Source organism: Dipodomys spectabilis, unplaced genomic scaffold, assembly GCF_019054845.1.
Source record: "Dipodomys spectabilis isolate Male_0828 unplaced genomic scaffold, ASM1905484v1 ptg000360l, whole genome shotgun sequence".
In the NCBI taxonomy this organism is placed as follows: domain Eukaryota; kingdom Metazoa; phylum Chordata; class Mammalia; order Rodentia; family Heteromyidae; genus Dipodomys; species Dipodomys spectabilis.
The window spans coordinates 2,333,069-2,347,915 of NW_024871037.1; the positions used below are offsets into that span (position 1 = coordinate 2,333,069).

General features: G+C 52.1%; 1 protein-coding gene across 1 annotated transcript; it reads left to right on the top strand.

The window, feature by feature from the left end:
* The first annotated feature begins 4,060 nt into the window (after positions 1-4,060).
* Positions 4,061-14,530, top strand: Apeh (acylaminoacyl-peptide hydrolase). The gene is made up of 22 exons (XM_042666010.1): positions 4,061-4,117; positions 4,196-4,328; positions 5,290-5,416; positions 5,815-5,908; positions 6,013-6,088; positions 6,181-6,344; positions 6,495-6,632; positions 6,731-6,822; positions 6,897-6,937; positions 7,028-7,149; positions 8,555-8,615; positions 10,222-10,319; positions 10,802-10,853; positions 11,447-11,535; positions 12,150-12,288; positions 12,675-12,758; positions 12,847-12,927; positions 13,310-13,398; positions 13,502-13,692; positions 13,805-13,907; positions 14,021-14,127; positions 14,237-14,530. The coding sequence occupies exons 1-22, from the start codon at positions 4,106-4,108 to the stop codon at positions 14,340-14,342; spliced, it is 2,199 nt and encodes a 732-aa protein (XP_042521944.1). The 5' UTR covers positions 4,061-4,105; the 3' UTR covers positions 14,343-14,530.
* Positions 14,531-14,847: the final 317 nt, after the last annotated feature.

Genomic DNA, 14,847 nt, shown 5'->3' on the forward strand with positions numbered 1-14,847 from the left:
GCCCCTTCCCAATAGGGCACCTGTCAAGGGCAGAGATGGGCTGTGACCATCATCAGAGACTAAGGACAAGACCCAGAGAGCCTAGCTGTGATCTAGGGCCCCTAGGTCCTGACTGAACCTATTCCATGCTTCTCCTTTAAAGTTCAAAGGACTGGTGGCCGGGAGATCGAGTCAGAGCCGCCGCAGGATCTGATCTTTAGCTGAAAAAAAAAAAAAGTCTTCTGGAGCAGATGAACTGTTCACCTAAAGAATGGTTTCAAACAACTTCTTGGGAAGCCTCTGGCGAGTAAAGCATCTAGAAGGCTCTATGTATCTTTCTCCCCAATTGCCCTTGGCATACCTATCTTTCCTGTTCTACCCTCTTCTCAGAAACCCAAATATTCCATTGTTGTCATTCCCCCTCCCCCCCACCAACTGAGCCAGCAATGGGGCAGGCAGTAGGTGTCTGATCCCCCTTGAGGCTTTTCCCCTAGTGTGCTCTAGTGTGCACCGTGCATTTTTCTCAGGGGTCTACATTTCTCATGCTTCTCTATAAGGCCTCCATATCTCCTTAGAGGGGGGGGGGGGTCTTGGCCTACTTCTGGCGGCTGTAGACGGCACAGTCTGCTGCCTCCTCCTATGTTGTACCTAATCCTAATGGCTGCCTTCCCCATGCCAGGGAACAGCTGCCTCATCCCAGAGATCAGGCCTGAACTGTGAGACCATTCAAGAATGGCTAGCAAGGACCAGGTTCCTATGGGATGGGCCTAGTGGCTAGATACTTTAAAGAGACCAAGACCAGTTTACTAATGGCCAAGAAGATGGCAGCAGGCCATCCTCTAGCTCTGGCTTTTCAACAAATCCCCTTGTTAACCAAACACTCTTGAGTTTGAAATTTCGGACACGTGCCACTCCTGATCTAACCCATCCATACCCACAGGACACCCCCAAGTTGGCATTCTGAAGAAGGCTGCAGTAGGCCCCTGGGTCTTGGGTATTCTAGGCCTTGTGTGGCTATGGCTACGACTCTGGTGGAATAGGCAAATCTCCCAATGGGTAAGAAGTCTCTGGGAGTATAGTCCAGGCTTTCCCCAGGACTCCCCTTTCCCACTTGAGGGCCTAGTGAATCATTTCCTAGAGCTAGTGCTCCTCCTACCACCACTGTCTTAGTCCCTTGGCGAGAATAGGTGGTAGTTCCAGGACCCACAAGGAAAGATCAGCAGAGGCAGCAACTCTGGCTTATTTCTGGAGGCTGTAGGGAATTTCCAGGCAGGTCTTTTGCCATGCCAGTGCAGTGTTTCCTATTGGTCCCCTTCCCTTGCTCCTTTACCCTACTCATGCTGTAAATACTTATGGTCGTGGACTCCAACAGGGTTAGAGGGATAGGCCTAATCAAATGAAACCCCTTGGAGATGCCATCTCCGTCTCTCCCCGGGTGCCAGCATCCTGCTGCTCTGTGCATTGGAGATGGCACAGGTGAGCCATGGAAGTGGTGAAATATTGTGTGTACACATGTGAACGCCCGTGTGTGTGTGTGTGTGTGTGTGTGTGTATGTGTGTGTGTGTGTGTGCGTGCCTCATTCAGCCTCTGGGGTCAAAACAGCTTCTTCTCTCCAAATTCAGTACCCTGGAGAGTAGTGGTCACTCGAATAACTTTTCCTCTAGCTTCCATGTCTTGTTTTTGCTTCTCCCTTCCCACCTCTCTCCCTTCCCTTTCTTCTTTCCTTCTCTCCTTTATCCGAGGGAGGGAAGAGTGCTGTACAAAGTCAAACAAACAAGTTTACAGTTGTAAGTGCAATGACCCGAGTCCTCCACATGACCTTGTGAACTCCGTGCCGTCCTCCTGTGCTCTATGAGAACTCGTGGTACTTCTGTGTCCCTTCCCCCCTTGTATTGTGACAAGGTATTTCTGTGGTATCCGAATAAAAAGGACTTGATATAAACAATCTGCAGACTTGTCTCTGGGTTGGTTTCTATGGCTAAAGGAGTAAATCCCCAAATGTGTGATCAGTGTACCCCTCCCTGTCAAATGGGCACAACTAAGAAAAGGCAAAAAGCTTCACGTGTGCTGGCCTGAATGGGACTGAGTTCATCCCAAGGAACTCAAAACACAATGGGTCCTCCACAAACCTGCTTGAGGGTGGGTTCAAATAGGAGTTTCAACCTGAAGCAAGCAGTTTACTGCGCAGACTCTTGAGATATAATGGCTTTCCATGCTGAGCATACAGCTTTCTTAGGCCAGGTTCCCGGTAGACCAGTGTGAAAGTCCAGCCAGGCCTAGGTACACATAGGGGACTGGGCTGTTTTCCTGGCTCTCCTGCTTTCCATTGCCACCTGTGCCATGTGCATTAAGAGCCTTCCTTCCTAGCTTCTTTTTTTCCACAGGAAGCTCTTGGATCCTGAATGGAGGCCCTTTGCTCCAGGGGAAGATGGCTTAGGGCATAGTCCACTCATGAGTGGATTCCCTAGCTAGGTGCCACTGAAAAGGGTGGGTAAAGGCTGCAGGGACAGATATCTCTAGGAGCAGGATTGGTGACTGATAAGCAGAGGCAGCTTGACCCTGAGAGCTCAATATCTGATCCACAAATCTGCTCTGTATGTTTCTCTGGGACCTGCCCCATTCCCCTCCCAGGCCAAAACATGGGCCTGGCACCATCTGGTGAATGTTTTATCGCAAAGTGGGTGGGAACCTCACAATCATCCCCAGAGCTCAGAGAAAACCACACATGGACAGGCTCTGGCTTCTGTAGAGTCCTGCATCCTTAAGGCTTTCATTGAGCCTCAGGATCACTGTTTTCAGCTCCTGTCTTTCCCCTTCAAGGACCATTTGGTCTGCGTTCCTCTTGGGCCCTTCAAACATTCTAGAGACCTGGCTGCTAATCTCGCTGTCCTGTCCAGACTCAAGCCCCGCCTACCTTGCTCCTCTACACTCCTGTATTCAATGGCCTGACAGCTTCTCTCCTCCATGATCTCTCTTGCCTCCACTGAAATAAAAGGCTGGTGTGTGTGTGTGTGCTCAATAAACTCCCAGACTTCCCACTTGTCCAGCCTGACCTCTAAAAAGCCATAAGCAGCTAGGCACTGCTGGTGGCTCACTCTTGTATCTTAGATACTCAGGAGTCTGAGATCTGAGGGTTCAAAGCTAGCCAGGGGGTGCCTCCAATGAACCACCAGAAAGCCACAAGTGGAGCTGTGGCTCAAAGTGGCAGAGTGCTAATAACCTTGAGGAAAAAAAGAAAAAGAGCTCAGGGACCAGTGCCCAGGCCCTGAGTTCAAACACCACAATCGACAAAAACAGATACATAAAATAAAATAAATAAATTGGAGGGGAGGGGGGAGGAGCTGGGAAGGTGGCTCTGGTAGAGTGCTTGCCTCGCATGCAGGAGGCCCTGGGTTCGATTCCTCAGCACCACATAAGCAGAAAAAGCCAGAAGTGGTTCTGTGGTTCAAGGAGTAAGAGGGCTAGCCTTGAGCTGAAGAACTGAGGGACAGTGCCCAGGCCCAGATAGATAGATAGATAGATGGATGGATGGATGGAAGGATGGATGGATGGAAGGATGGATGGATGGATGGATGGATGGATGGATGAATGGATAGATAGATAGACAGACAGATAGACGGAAGGTGGATGGATGGATAGATAGATAGATGGATAAATGGATGGAAGGATGGATGGATGGATGGATAGGTAGATAGATAGACAGACAGACAGACAGGTAGATAGATAGATCGATAGATAGATTTGGAAGTGGTGCTGTGGCTCAAATGGTAGAGTGTTAGCCTTGAGCACAGAGTGACACAGCCCAGGACCTGAGTTCAAGCCTTGGGACCTGCAAAATTAATCCATCAATTAATTAAAAAAAAGAGACATAGGCTTTTTTTCCTCCAGGTTCCTGCTCCCTTTCCTCTCCCCCTCCCCCCTTCCCCCTCCCCCCTCCCCCCTCCCCTCTCCCCCCTCCCCCCCTGCCCTCCAGGGCCTCTTCCCCCGGGCCTCCCAGGCCCCGCCCCTCTCCCGGGCGCCTGCGGGCTCTAGCGGAAACGGGGCGGGGTCGTCGCCGGCTCCGCCCCTCCCCTCCCGAAGCCTCACTTCCGGGGTCTTAAGCACTCCCGAGATTCCGCAGACTTCATGGAGCGTCAGGTGAGGGCTCGGCCCGCGGCGGCCGCGGCGGTCTGTGCAAGCCGGGCCGAGTCTGATCCTGGTGTGTCCCCTGCGCAGGTGCTGCTGAGCGAGCCCGAGGAGGCGGCGGCGCTGTACCGGGCCCTCAGTCGCCAGCCCGCGCTGAGCGCCGCCTGCCTGGGCCCGGAGGTCACCACGCAGTACGGGGGCCGCTATCGGACCGTGCACACGGGTGTGTGTGGGCCGGAGGGGGACGGAGGAGGGGAGGGGAGGGGCGGGGGGGGACTTCACTGCTGGACTGTGCAGACGAAATGTGTGGAGGAAACTGAGGCTTGGAGGACATCCCCTCCTCTCCCCCCGACCCCCTTCCCTGCACACAGGTAGCTATGCTAGTGAGTGTCCAAAAGTGCATGGAGTGTGGAGGATCAGAGGGCTGGGAAGGTGGCCCCAGGGCCTAGCGTGTGTGAAGCCCTGGGTTCCATTCCTCAGTACCACATCCACAGAAAAAAAAAAGCCAGAAGTGGCGCTGTGGCTCAAGTGGTAGAGTGCTGCCTTGAACCAAAGAAGCTCAGGGACAGTGCCCAGGCCCTGAGTTCAAGCCCCCCCAGCGACCCCCTCCCCACACCACCAAGCATACATCTTGTGCCCAAGTCTACATTCTTCTCTGATACTTTTTTTGGCCAGTCCAGGGGCTTAAACTCAGGGTCTGGGCACTGTCCCTGATTTGTATTTTGTTTTTTTTGTTTTTGCTCAAAGCTAGTACTCTACCACTTGAGCCACAGGCTCCATTTCCAGCTTTTTGGTGGTTCATTGGGATAAGAGTTTCATGGATTTTCCTGCCCTGGCTGGCTCTGAATGACGATCCTCAGATCTCAACTAGGATTTCTGACATGAGCCACTGGCACCCGGCGAGGGGTTATGCTTTGTAGGGTTTCTCCCCTGCCACTCTATTCCATACACATGGCAGGCTGCTCTTAAGATCCCAGAGTAGACGCTGGGGGTAGCAATGAGTTCTATGCAAGCAACTGTCAGTGGAGACACTGAAGGCCTGGATTTGGCCAAGTGTTGTCCAGCGTTCCTTCAGGTTGTCTGGAGGCTGATTGGGAGAGGTGGATCCGGGCCTTCTTGGGTGAAAAGGGTAGTGGTCCTTCCTGGCCAAGACAAGTTGAGCAGCCTCATGCTTTTCCTTGCAGAATGGACCCAGAGGGACCTGGAACGTATGGAGAATATCCGATTTTGTCGCCAGTACCTGGTGTTTCATGATGGAGATTCAGTGGTGTTTGCAGGGCCTGCGGGCAACAGTGTGGAGACTCGGGGGGAGTAAGTTTGAGGGAGGAAGCTTATGAGCAAGCTATCTGCCATGCCAACCTTTTATGAATACCCACAGACACTTAGGTGTGGGTAGGGCCCAGAGGGAGGCCTGGCACCAAGTGTTTGATTGCTTGGGTGCTCATTTGGTCTCCATTAACATGATCGGATAAGCACTGGAGTCTTATTCCAAACTTAGGCCCAGCTTTGAGCCTATAGAGCCCTGGGAATCTGAAGAGAGTAGAATAGAAGCTGAGGGAGAGAGGCAAGGCAATTCTAAGGTTAGGGGTACTATAAGGACTGATACAGTATCCAAACCTCAAGAATCTTGTCTAGGAGGTTATGGGAACAGCACAGGACTATTTGGGAGTAGGAGACAATCCTAACCTGCTACTCCATATCTTCCTCAGAATGATGAGCAGAGAATCGCCATCAGGCACCATGAAAGCTGTGTTACGTAAGGCTGGAGGCACAGGCTCTGGGGAGGAGAAGCAGTTCCTGGAGGTGGGTCTGTGATAGGACAAGGGGGTGGGTGATAGAAGCGCTCAGCCTCACTGATCAGAGCTCTCTTGAGGGGAGGAGGCATCCTGACACTCAGATTTCTTCAGGTTTGGGAGAAGAATCGGAAGCTTAAAAGCTTCAACCTATCAGCACTGGAGAAGCATGGGCCTGTTTATGAGGATGGTGAGGCACTTGGTCGGTAATTCAGGCAGGGTGGACAGGAGGAGCAGCCATTAACCCTGGACACTTCCCTGATCCACCCTCCCTGTACCCAGACTGCTTTGGCTGCCTATCCTGGTCCCACTCGGAGACACACTTGTTATATGTGGCAGAGAAAAAGCGCCCCAAAGCGGAGTCCTTCTTTCAGACCAAAGCCTTGGACGTCAGTACCAGCGATGATGACATAGCCAGGCCGAAGAAGCCAGACCAGACCATTAAGGTGCTTGTAGTGTGGCCAGACTAGAAGGCTTTACCACATCCGGGGTTCTGTGTGTTTCTTTGCCACAGAGCACCTGTCAGAATCGGGCACTGGCTTTTAGGAGGCGGGGCAGTACCTTGCAGACAGGCATTGAGTTTCCTATGTTCGCAGGGGGACCAGTTTGTATTTTATGAAGATTGGGGAGAAAGCATGGTTTCTAAAAGCATCCCTGTGCTCTGCGTGTTGGATGTCGACAGCGGTAACATCTCGGTGCTTGAAGGGGTCCCTGAGAATGTATCCCCGGGACAGGTTAGCAGCCACTTGCCTTATGTCCCTCCTAAAGTCTGGGGTTTCCTTGCTGCACGACTGTCCCTTGCTCCTATTTGCCCCTCTGGTCTTGTTTACAGGCTTTCTGGGCCCCGGGTGACACTGGTGTGGTGTTTGTGGGCTGGTGGCATGAGCCCTTCCGGTTAGGCATCCGCTTCTGCACCAATCGCAGGTAAGGAAAGTGGGATGAGCTTGGGGCCTGCGCAGTTCCCGTCATGAAGCTGAGTGTCTGTCTGCCCATTACAGGTCAGCACTGTACTACGTGGACCTCCTTGGGGGGAAATGTGGTAAGTGGCTACTGCCCACATGTTGCTTTGCTGGCACCTGTTCACCTTGCCAATGTGTGTGTGATTCTCACCTGTCTCTGTGTGGCTCAGAACTCCTCTCAGGTGACTCCTTGGCGGTTTCTTCTCCTCGGCTGAGTCCGGACCAGTGTCGCATCGTCTACCTGCAGTACCCCTCTCTGGTCCCTCATCATCAGTGTAGCCAGCTGTGCCTGGTAAGCTGGAGGTGGTGGGGAGAAGGGCATATGATCCCAGTAACCAGGTTGGCCTAGGGATTTAGTTCCTGTGCTCAAGTTTACAATTAAGATTTTGGTTTCGGGGCTAGGAAGGTGGCTCAGTGGTAGAGTGCTTGCCTTGCATGCATGAAGCCCTGAGTTCGATTCCTCAGAACCACGTCAACAGAAAAAGCTGGAAGTGGCACTATGGCTCAAGTGGTAGAGTGCTAACCTTGAGCAAAAGAAGCTCAGGGACAGCGCGCAAGCCCTGAGTTCAAACCCTAAGACTGGCAATAAAATAAAATAAATTGCTTTTTCCAGTGTCTGCTTAAGAGGAGCTGACAGACAGAATGAGCCCTTTCTCCAGGGATGGGAAGAGGGAACCAACAGTGTGTCAGGTTCCTAGTAGCTAAATGAGAACATAAGGGCCAGGAGCTTCTTCCCATGGATCCTTAATGGCTGTCCTCTTCTATGGAAGAGTGCTGTGTTGCTGCTTGTTTTTTCAAGGCAGGAACTGGGAGACTAAGAGTGCTGATACGGATATGACAGCATCTATACCAGTGCCTTCTGGGCTATATCCCACACCTGTGATCCTAGCTACTCAGGAAGCTGAGATCTGAGGATCTTAGTTCAAAGCCAGCTTGGGTAGGAAAGTCCCTTATCTCTTATCTCCAGTTAACTAGCACAAAGCTGGAAGTGAGAGTGTGGTTCAAGTGGTAGAGTACTGGCTTTGAGCAAAAATATAAAAGCTCAGGGACAGCATCTAGGCCCTGAGTTCAAGACCCAGGACTGGTGCACACACACACACACACACACACACACACGAATTAAAGCCTGTGTTCTGGGTTGGAGGTATGGCTCAGGGGTAGGACCCTTGCTTAGCAAGTGTGAAATCCTGAGTTCAAACCTCAGTACTGCCATAAAAGAAAAAAAAAAGTTCCTGGGCTGGGAATATGGCTTAGTGGTAAAGTGCTTGCCTAGCATGCATGAAGCCCTGGGTTCGATTCCTCAGTGCCACATCAACAGAAAAAGCCAGCAGTGGTTCTGTGGTTCAAGTGGTAGAGTGCTAGCCTTGAGTAAAAGAAGTTCAGGGACAGTACCCAGACCCTGAGTTCAAGCCCTAGGACTGGCAAAAAAAAAAAAAAAAAAAGCTCCTGTCCTTGGTTCTCATCTGCAAAGAGCTAGGCTCTGCAAGGAATTAGATGTAGTAGGGTGTTACACAGTCCCAGGAAGAGCTTTAAACCCCTAGTGAAAGTCAGAGGGACATGCCTATAGGAGACCCCTCTGGACATCAGGAAAGGAAATACATAAGACTTAGCCCTAGTACACCCTTGCTCCCCTGAGGCTACCCAGATCTCTGCATTGCCCATTTCCTAGTGGATCTGACCATTGTGTTCTCTTGCAGTATGACTGGTATACCAAGGTCACCTCAGTGGTGGTGGACATTGTGCCCCGGCAACTAGGAGGTAAGGTGGGGGGGGTCCCTGGTTTGGGGAGTTGGGGGGTGGAGATTCGGTGGCACCTATAGCTCTGTGAGTTCTGCTGTTTGTGAGTTCTGTTGTATGCTCCATCTGTGCCTAGCTTTTCCTTCCTGGGTTCTTTGGGCTTCCTGCTGGGCCAGCCCTGGGCCCAGCCTCCACAGGGAGCAAAGCTGTCTAGTGCTGAGACTGGAGATTTAGATGCTCTCATCCTTGTATTGAAATTCACAATTAGGCTTCTTATCTTTCCCAGTAACTGGGGAAAATCATTGCCTTAGAGTGGGTCTTCGCTAAGTTGGGATGTCAGAGGGGGTCTCTGGGCCTGAGGGGTGTTGTTAACCCTGTCCTCAGTCCCAGCTCAGTAACCTTTGTCAACTGGAAAAGTAGCACTTGGCTAATCCAGGTGTTTACAAGCTCTGCTTGGGATCTGGTCCGTCCCAAGGACATGAGCAATGGAAGTCTTTTGCTTTCTGAAGCCACCCAGAAAGTTCCAGGAAGCCCAAGGGCCAAGTTGAGTGGACAGTTCCAGGATTACAGTGAGGTTGTTACTAAGTGCTTAGCCTGTACAAGGCCCTACGTTTAATCCCCACCACCCACAAAAAGAGAGAGAGTTCAAGCCCCACGCCACGACCGACCAAAAAAAAAAAAAAGAAATGAATTATGTCTTTGGAAGTGGCGCTGTAGCTCAAGTGGTAGAGTGCTCGCCTTGAGCTGAAGAGCTGAGGGACAACGCCCAGGCCCAGAGTTCAAGCCCCACGACCGACAAAAAAAAAAAAAGAGAGAGAGCTGGGTGCTAGTGGTTCACATTGGTAATCCTAGCTAGCTACTCAGGAGGCTAAACTCTGAGGATTTCCGGTTCAAAGCCAGCCACAGAAGGAAAGTTCATGAAACATTTCCCATGAACCACCTCAAAACCGGAAGTGGAGCTGTGGCTCAAAGTGGTAGAGCACTAGACTTGAGCAAAAGAATTCAAGGACAGTGCCCAGGCCCTGAGTTCAAGCCCCATAACTAACCAAAAAAAAAAAAAAAAAAAGGTGAGAGGAAGACAGACAGACAGAGATGGCCTCTTTTTCTCTTTGGGATTCAGAGATGAAGTGGAGAGGACCTAGATCTGAATCTCAGCCCTGCCCCAAATGAGCTGTGTGTCCTTGGACAGGACCTGGGAGCTTCCATTTCTTCATCTGCGAAGGGAATGGTTGTCTTGACCTTCCTTGTAGGATTATAGTGAGGGCTAAATAGGGAATGATATTCAAGGGTAGGATTTATTGAGCCCCTGTGCCAGGTGCTACACTCAGGCCCATAATGGACAGAGATTTTGGTTATAGCCCCTGATGTTGCCAAAAGCCCCGTGGAAGTAACTCAGGACATTTCCTTTTAGTAGTTCTGCCTCTTCTGGGTCCTCTATCCTCCCCCCCCGCCCCCCCAGCTCAGTCACCTCCTCTTCACCACCGGTGCCCTGATTTGTGGGACTGCCATCCTACGTATGTTATAGGTACCCTGGTCCATTCCCCAGTAGCCTGGCCTGCCCCACCCATGGTCTTGATCCCTTCAACCTACACGGTTGGATCCATACCAAGTCTTCCCATCTTTGCAGAGAGCTTCTCTGGGATCTACTGCAGCCTTCTGCCTCTAGGATGCTGGTCAGCTGACAGCCAGAGAGTGGTCTTTGACTCTGCTCAGCGCAGCCGGCAGGTAAAGGCCACACACTGTGCGGATAAGCAACTCCTCCAAATCAACTACTAGAAGCCTGGGACCTGGGGCAGGGCATATGCATGACCCTGAGGTAATACCCAGCTCTAGGTCTCACTGGCCCCTTGAAGGACTAGGTACCCTGGTACCCAGCAGCAGAGCCTTTGACCTTTTTGTTCCAGCCAGGAGATAAAAGAAAGCTGCCTCTAAAATGAGTTCCCGAATATACTGTAAGGACATGAGGGTGAAGGCATTCAGTCATGCCACACTTCCTTGAGGTATATCATTTGGCTTCACATTAACTCCATGGCATTCGTTACCTTGTCCCTTAACCTAAGCACTCAGGCAACTCCTTACCGCACTAAGTAGACATTACACATAGGTGTCTTTGGTCATAGCTTGGCCCTAGGGTCCCCAAGAAGCTAGAAAGGAGGTGAGGAACTCTTGGATGTACAACTTCATGTTATCTTTCCCTTCTGCCTTAGGACCTATTTGCTGTGGACACGCAGACAGGCAGTGTGGTCTCCCTAACAGCTGGTGAGCAGAGTTGGCGCAGTAGAGGCAAGGGCCAGAGCTGGTGAGCCAGCCAGCCATCACTTAGAGTGTGAGCCAGAAGTAACACTCTCACCACTGGCCATTCTACAGCCTTAAATAAGTCCTTTGAGGATCCCGTCCATGCTGCCCCTGCCCCAGCCAATATACCATATCTTCAGGGGCTGCAGCGTCCAATCATGGGCCCTGGCCCAGATTCCACACATTGGCCCCACCCCTACCCTAAACCCTAAACCTCTCTCTTGGCCATGATCTGCCAGTCATCCTCTTTCTCCCCCTGCCTTCATACCGCACTCTACTCCCTAGACCCAATTGCTATCCCTTCCCACTGAGGGGAGGGTAGAATGAGGTTGTAACCTAGTATGTCGCCATGTCTGGCAGTTCCTGGACATAGCCAGTGTCTACCAGATAAACCAGGGACTAAGCACTCATCCAGGGCCATTTGCAGTTGAGTGTCTGTGAGAGACACCTCTCTGGGTGGATGGGACACTGAAGAGTCTCCATCTGGAACTCTACAGATAGCACAGGAAAATGTGGCTGCCTCTTAGTGACACTTAGTGGGCCTGTGTTTTCTCCAGGAGGGTCAGGTGGAAGCTGGAAGCTACTGATGATTGACCAAGACCTTATGGTGGTACAGTTTTCTACACCCAGCCTGCCCCCAAACCTGGTAAGTGTTGGTACGTGGACACAGCATGATTCATAAGGTTTGCAACTCATGGGAGAGGAACTCATGGGCTAGGCAGGGTCTGTTCTGTCCTGAACAGGGCACTTTGGAAGTGCCCAGTTTTCTGCCATTACAAAGCACAGGTAGAAAGCAGAGCTTAGAGGCTAAGGAGGGCAGGGAAGGGGGAGGTGTTCATATGTGCCTGTGAATACCTTGGGTATATAGCACTCACACAACAAGAGTCCATGCTCAGGTTGGGCATGTGGCTTAGTGGTAGAATGCTTGCCTGGCATGCATGAAGCCCTGGGTTCGATTCCTCAGTATCACATATAACAGAAAAAGCCACAAGTGGCACTTTTTCTCAAGTGGTAGAGTGCTAGCCTTGAGCAAAAGAAGCTCAGGGACAGTGCCCAGGCCTTGAGTTCAAGCCCCACGACTGACCAAAGGAAAACAACAAAAAGAAGAGAGTCCATGCTGTATTTATCCTCTGGAGGTTGGCAGAAAGACCCCAGCTTATTAAATGGGCAGTTAGAGCCGCCCATCTTCTACACTGGGAAGAAACAAGGTCAGGGAAGGCATAGCCAGGTCACCTGTGACACTTTCCTTCCCCTTGGCAGAAAGTTGGGTTCCTGCCTCCTGCAGGGAAGGAGCAGTCGGTGTCATGGGTGTCCCTGGAGGAGGCGGAACCCATTTCTGATATCCACTGGAACATCCGGGTGCTACAGCCACCCCCAGAGCAAGAGAACGTGCAGTATGGTAAGCTGGGCCATCCTTCAGCTCTTGTATCACCACCTGGCTCACATGGCTGAGTTTCCTAGGAGTTCCTCTAGTCTGTGGTCATGGGGATTGCCATCTGGGGATCTGAACACTTGCACTTGGTATTATCAGGCCAAATCATTTGTGATGAGAAAACTTAAGTCCCAAAGCAAAGAGACCTCATACAGTCATTCAAGGATAGTGTGACCACCCATCGCCCAGAATACTGTCCTGTCTCATTGAGGCTTCTTGACAAAGGCAGTAAGGCAGGTCTGTGTTCTACAGGTCAGCCCCCAGACCTACAGCTACAGACAGGGGCCTTAGTGGGGAAGTCCCTGAGAGGTAGCATTGCGTTGATCCTGCTCCCCGCTGCCTTCTCCCTGCAGCTGGCCTTGACTTTGAAGCAATCCTTCTGCAGCCCAGCAGCCCTCCGGATAAGACGCAGGTGCCCATGGTGGTCATGCCCCACGGTAGGCATTTTGCCTGAAACCTTGTGCTCTTCCCCCTCACCCACTCCTCTGAGCTGGTCCATTGACCCTCTGTTCCCTGTCTCTGCAGGGGGACCACATTCATCCTTTGTCGCTGCCTGGATGCTATTCCCCGCCATGCTTTGTAAGATGGGCTTTGCAGTGTTGCTAGGTAAGCAAGGAAGGTCCCTGCACAACTCTCTTTGGATTGGGGTGAAGTGATTGGGCTGCGCCTGGTTTGTATAAGCCGGGGGGGGGGGGGGGGGGGGGAGGGGAATTTTCTGTAGCCTGGATTATTTTTCTCTAGTGACCAGAACCTGGGACCCACTCTGAGCCAACAAGTGCTCTGTGGCCTGGTTGATCATGTGAATTCATTTTGAGACTTGCTTGGCAAGAATGCTGTGATTATTGAGTAGCAGACTCAGATCCTTTGGTCAATTCCCCCTGGTGGGTCTGTGGTACAGCTTGGTCCCAGGGTCCACTTCCCAGATGTGTACTGTGGTATCCGGGAGGGGCTGAGAATATTGCCTGAATACCCTGTCCCTCCCCTTCAGTGAACTATCGCGGTTCCACGGGCTTTGGCCAGGACAGCATCCTTTCCCTCCCAGGCAACGTGGGCCACCAGGATGTGAAGGATGTCCAGGTAGCAGGGGTTGGGGGGGCTTCTGGAGACAGAACTGGAGGGTTGGACATCAGGAGAACGATATTATTCGTCTGGTTACAGCATGCTCTGCCCTCCCCTGTAGTTTGCAGTAGAGCAGGTGCTCCAGGAGGAGCATTTTGATGCAGGCCGAGTGGCCCTGATGGGTGGTTCCCACGGTGGCTTCCTCTCCTGCCACCTGATTGGTCAGTACCCAGAGACCTACCGAGCCTGTGTGGCCCGGAACCCTGTGATCAACATTGCCTCCATGATGGGCTCCACTGATATCCCTGACTGGTGAGTCTCTCTATCCACACGTCCCTGTCCTCTATGCCCATATGCCCTTGGAGCGCCCCCTGCAGGTCTCCCCTCAGGATTCCCGAGGTTGCAACAACTCGCTTGCTTGCAGGTGTGTGGTGGAGACCGGCTTCTCTTACAGCAACGAGTGCCTGCCCGACCTCAGTGTGTGGGCAGAGATGCTGGACAAGTCACCCATCAAGTACATCCCTCAGGTACTCAGCCCTCCTCCTTTCTCCAGGCTGCCACTCAACCCATCCAGAAGAGAGAGCCCAGCTTCTAACTACTGTCCTGTGCCCTTCCCCCTCCCCTGCTCCCCAACCCCTAGGTAAAGACTCCAGTGTTACTGATGTTGGGCCAGGAGGACCGGCGTGTACCCTTCAGGCAGGGAATAGAGTATTATCGTGCCCTCAAGGCCCGGAATGTGCCTATTCGGTGAGTGCCACAGGATAGCCCTGGGGTAGCTGGTGGGCAGGTAAGCAGGGGAGATTTCCTCCAACCCCAGATGTTGCTGCCTCCCCCCCCCCCCCCCCACCCTTTACAGGCTCCTGCTCTATCCTAAAAGCTCGCACGCACTGTCAGAGGTGGAAGTGGAGTCAGACAGCTTCATGAATGTCGTGCTGTGGCTACACACACACTTGGGCAGCTGAAGCCCTGCCATTCTACGTGAACTGGTCAACCCGTCACATTCTTGCTCTTGGGGAGCTCCAGGGTCTGGCAGAGAAGCCAAGAGGTTTTCTGGCCTCTGGACTCCAGAGGTGGGTGGAGGAATGTAAACTACATAGTCATAATAAATGAGGACCCGTAGCTTGGTTCCAAGCCAGCCTCAGCCCTGAGAGACCCTGGGTTTTCAGTGTAGTAGTCCTGTGGGCTTTACCTGTTTCCAGTATCAGAGGGGAAGGGGTTAATAAGAGGCTCCGCCTCTGTCTGTTCTACCCAATTGGAACTCTGCACCAGGCTGGCTCTTTCTGCTATAGTCCCATCAGTTAGAAATTGCTTTGCAAGCTAAGTGCCAGTGGTTCACGCCTATCATCCTAGCTACTCAGGAGGCTGAGCTCTGAGGATCACAGTTTGAAACCAGCCTGGACAGGAAAGTCTGTGAGACTCTGATCTCCAATAAATCACCGAAAAAGCTGGAAGTGTTGTTGTGGCTGA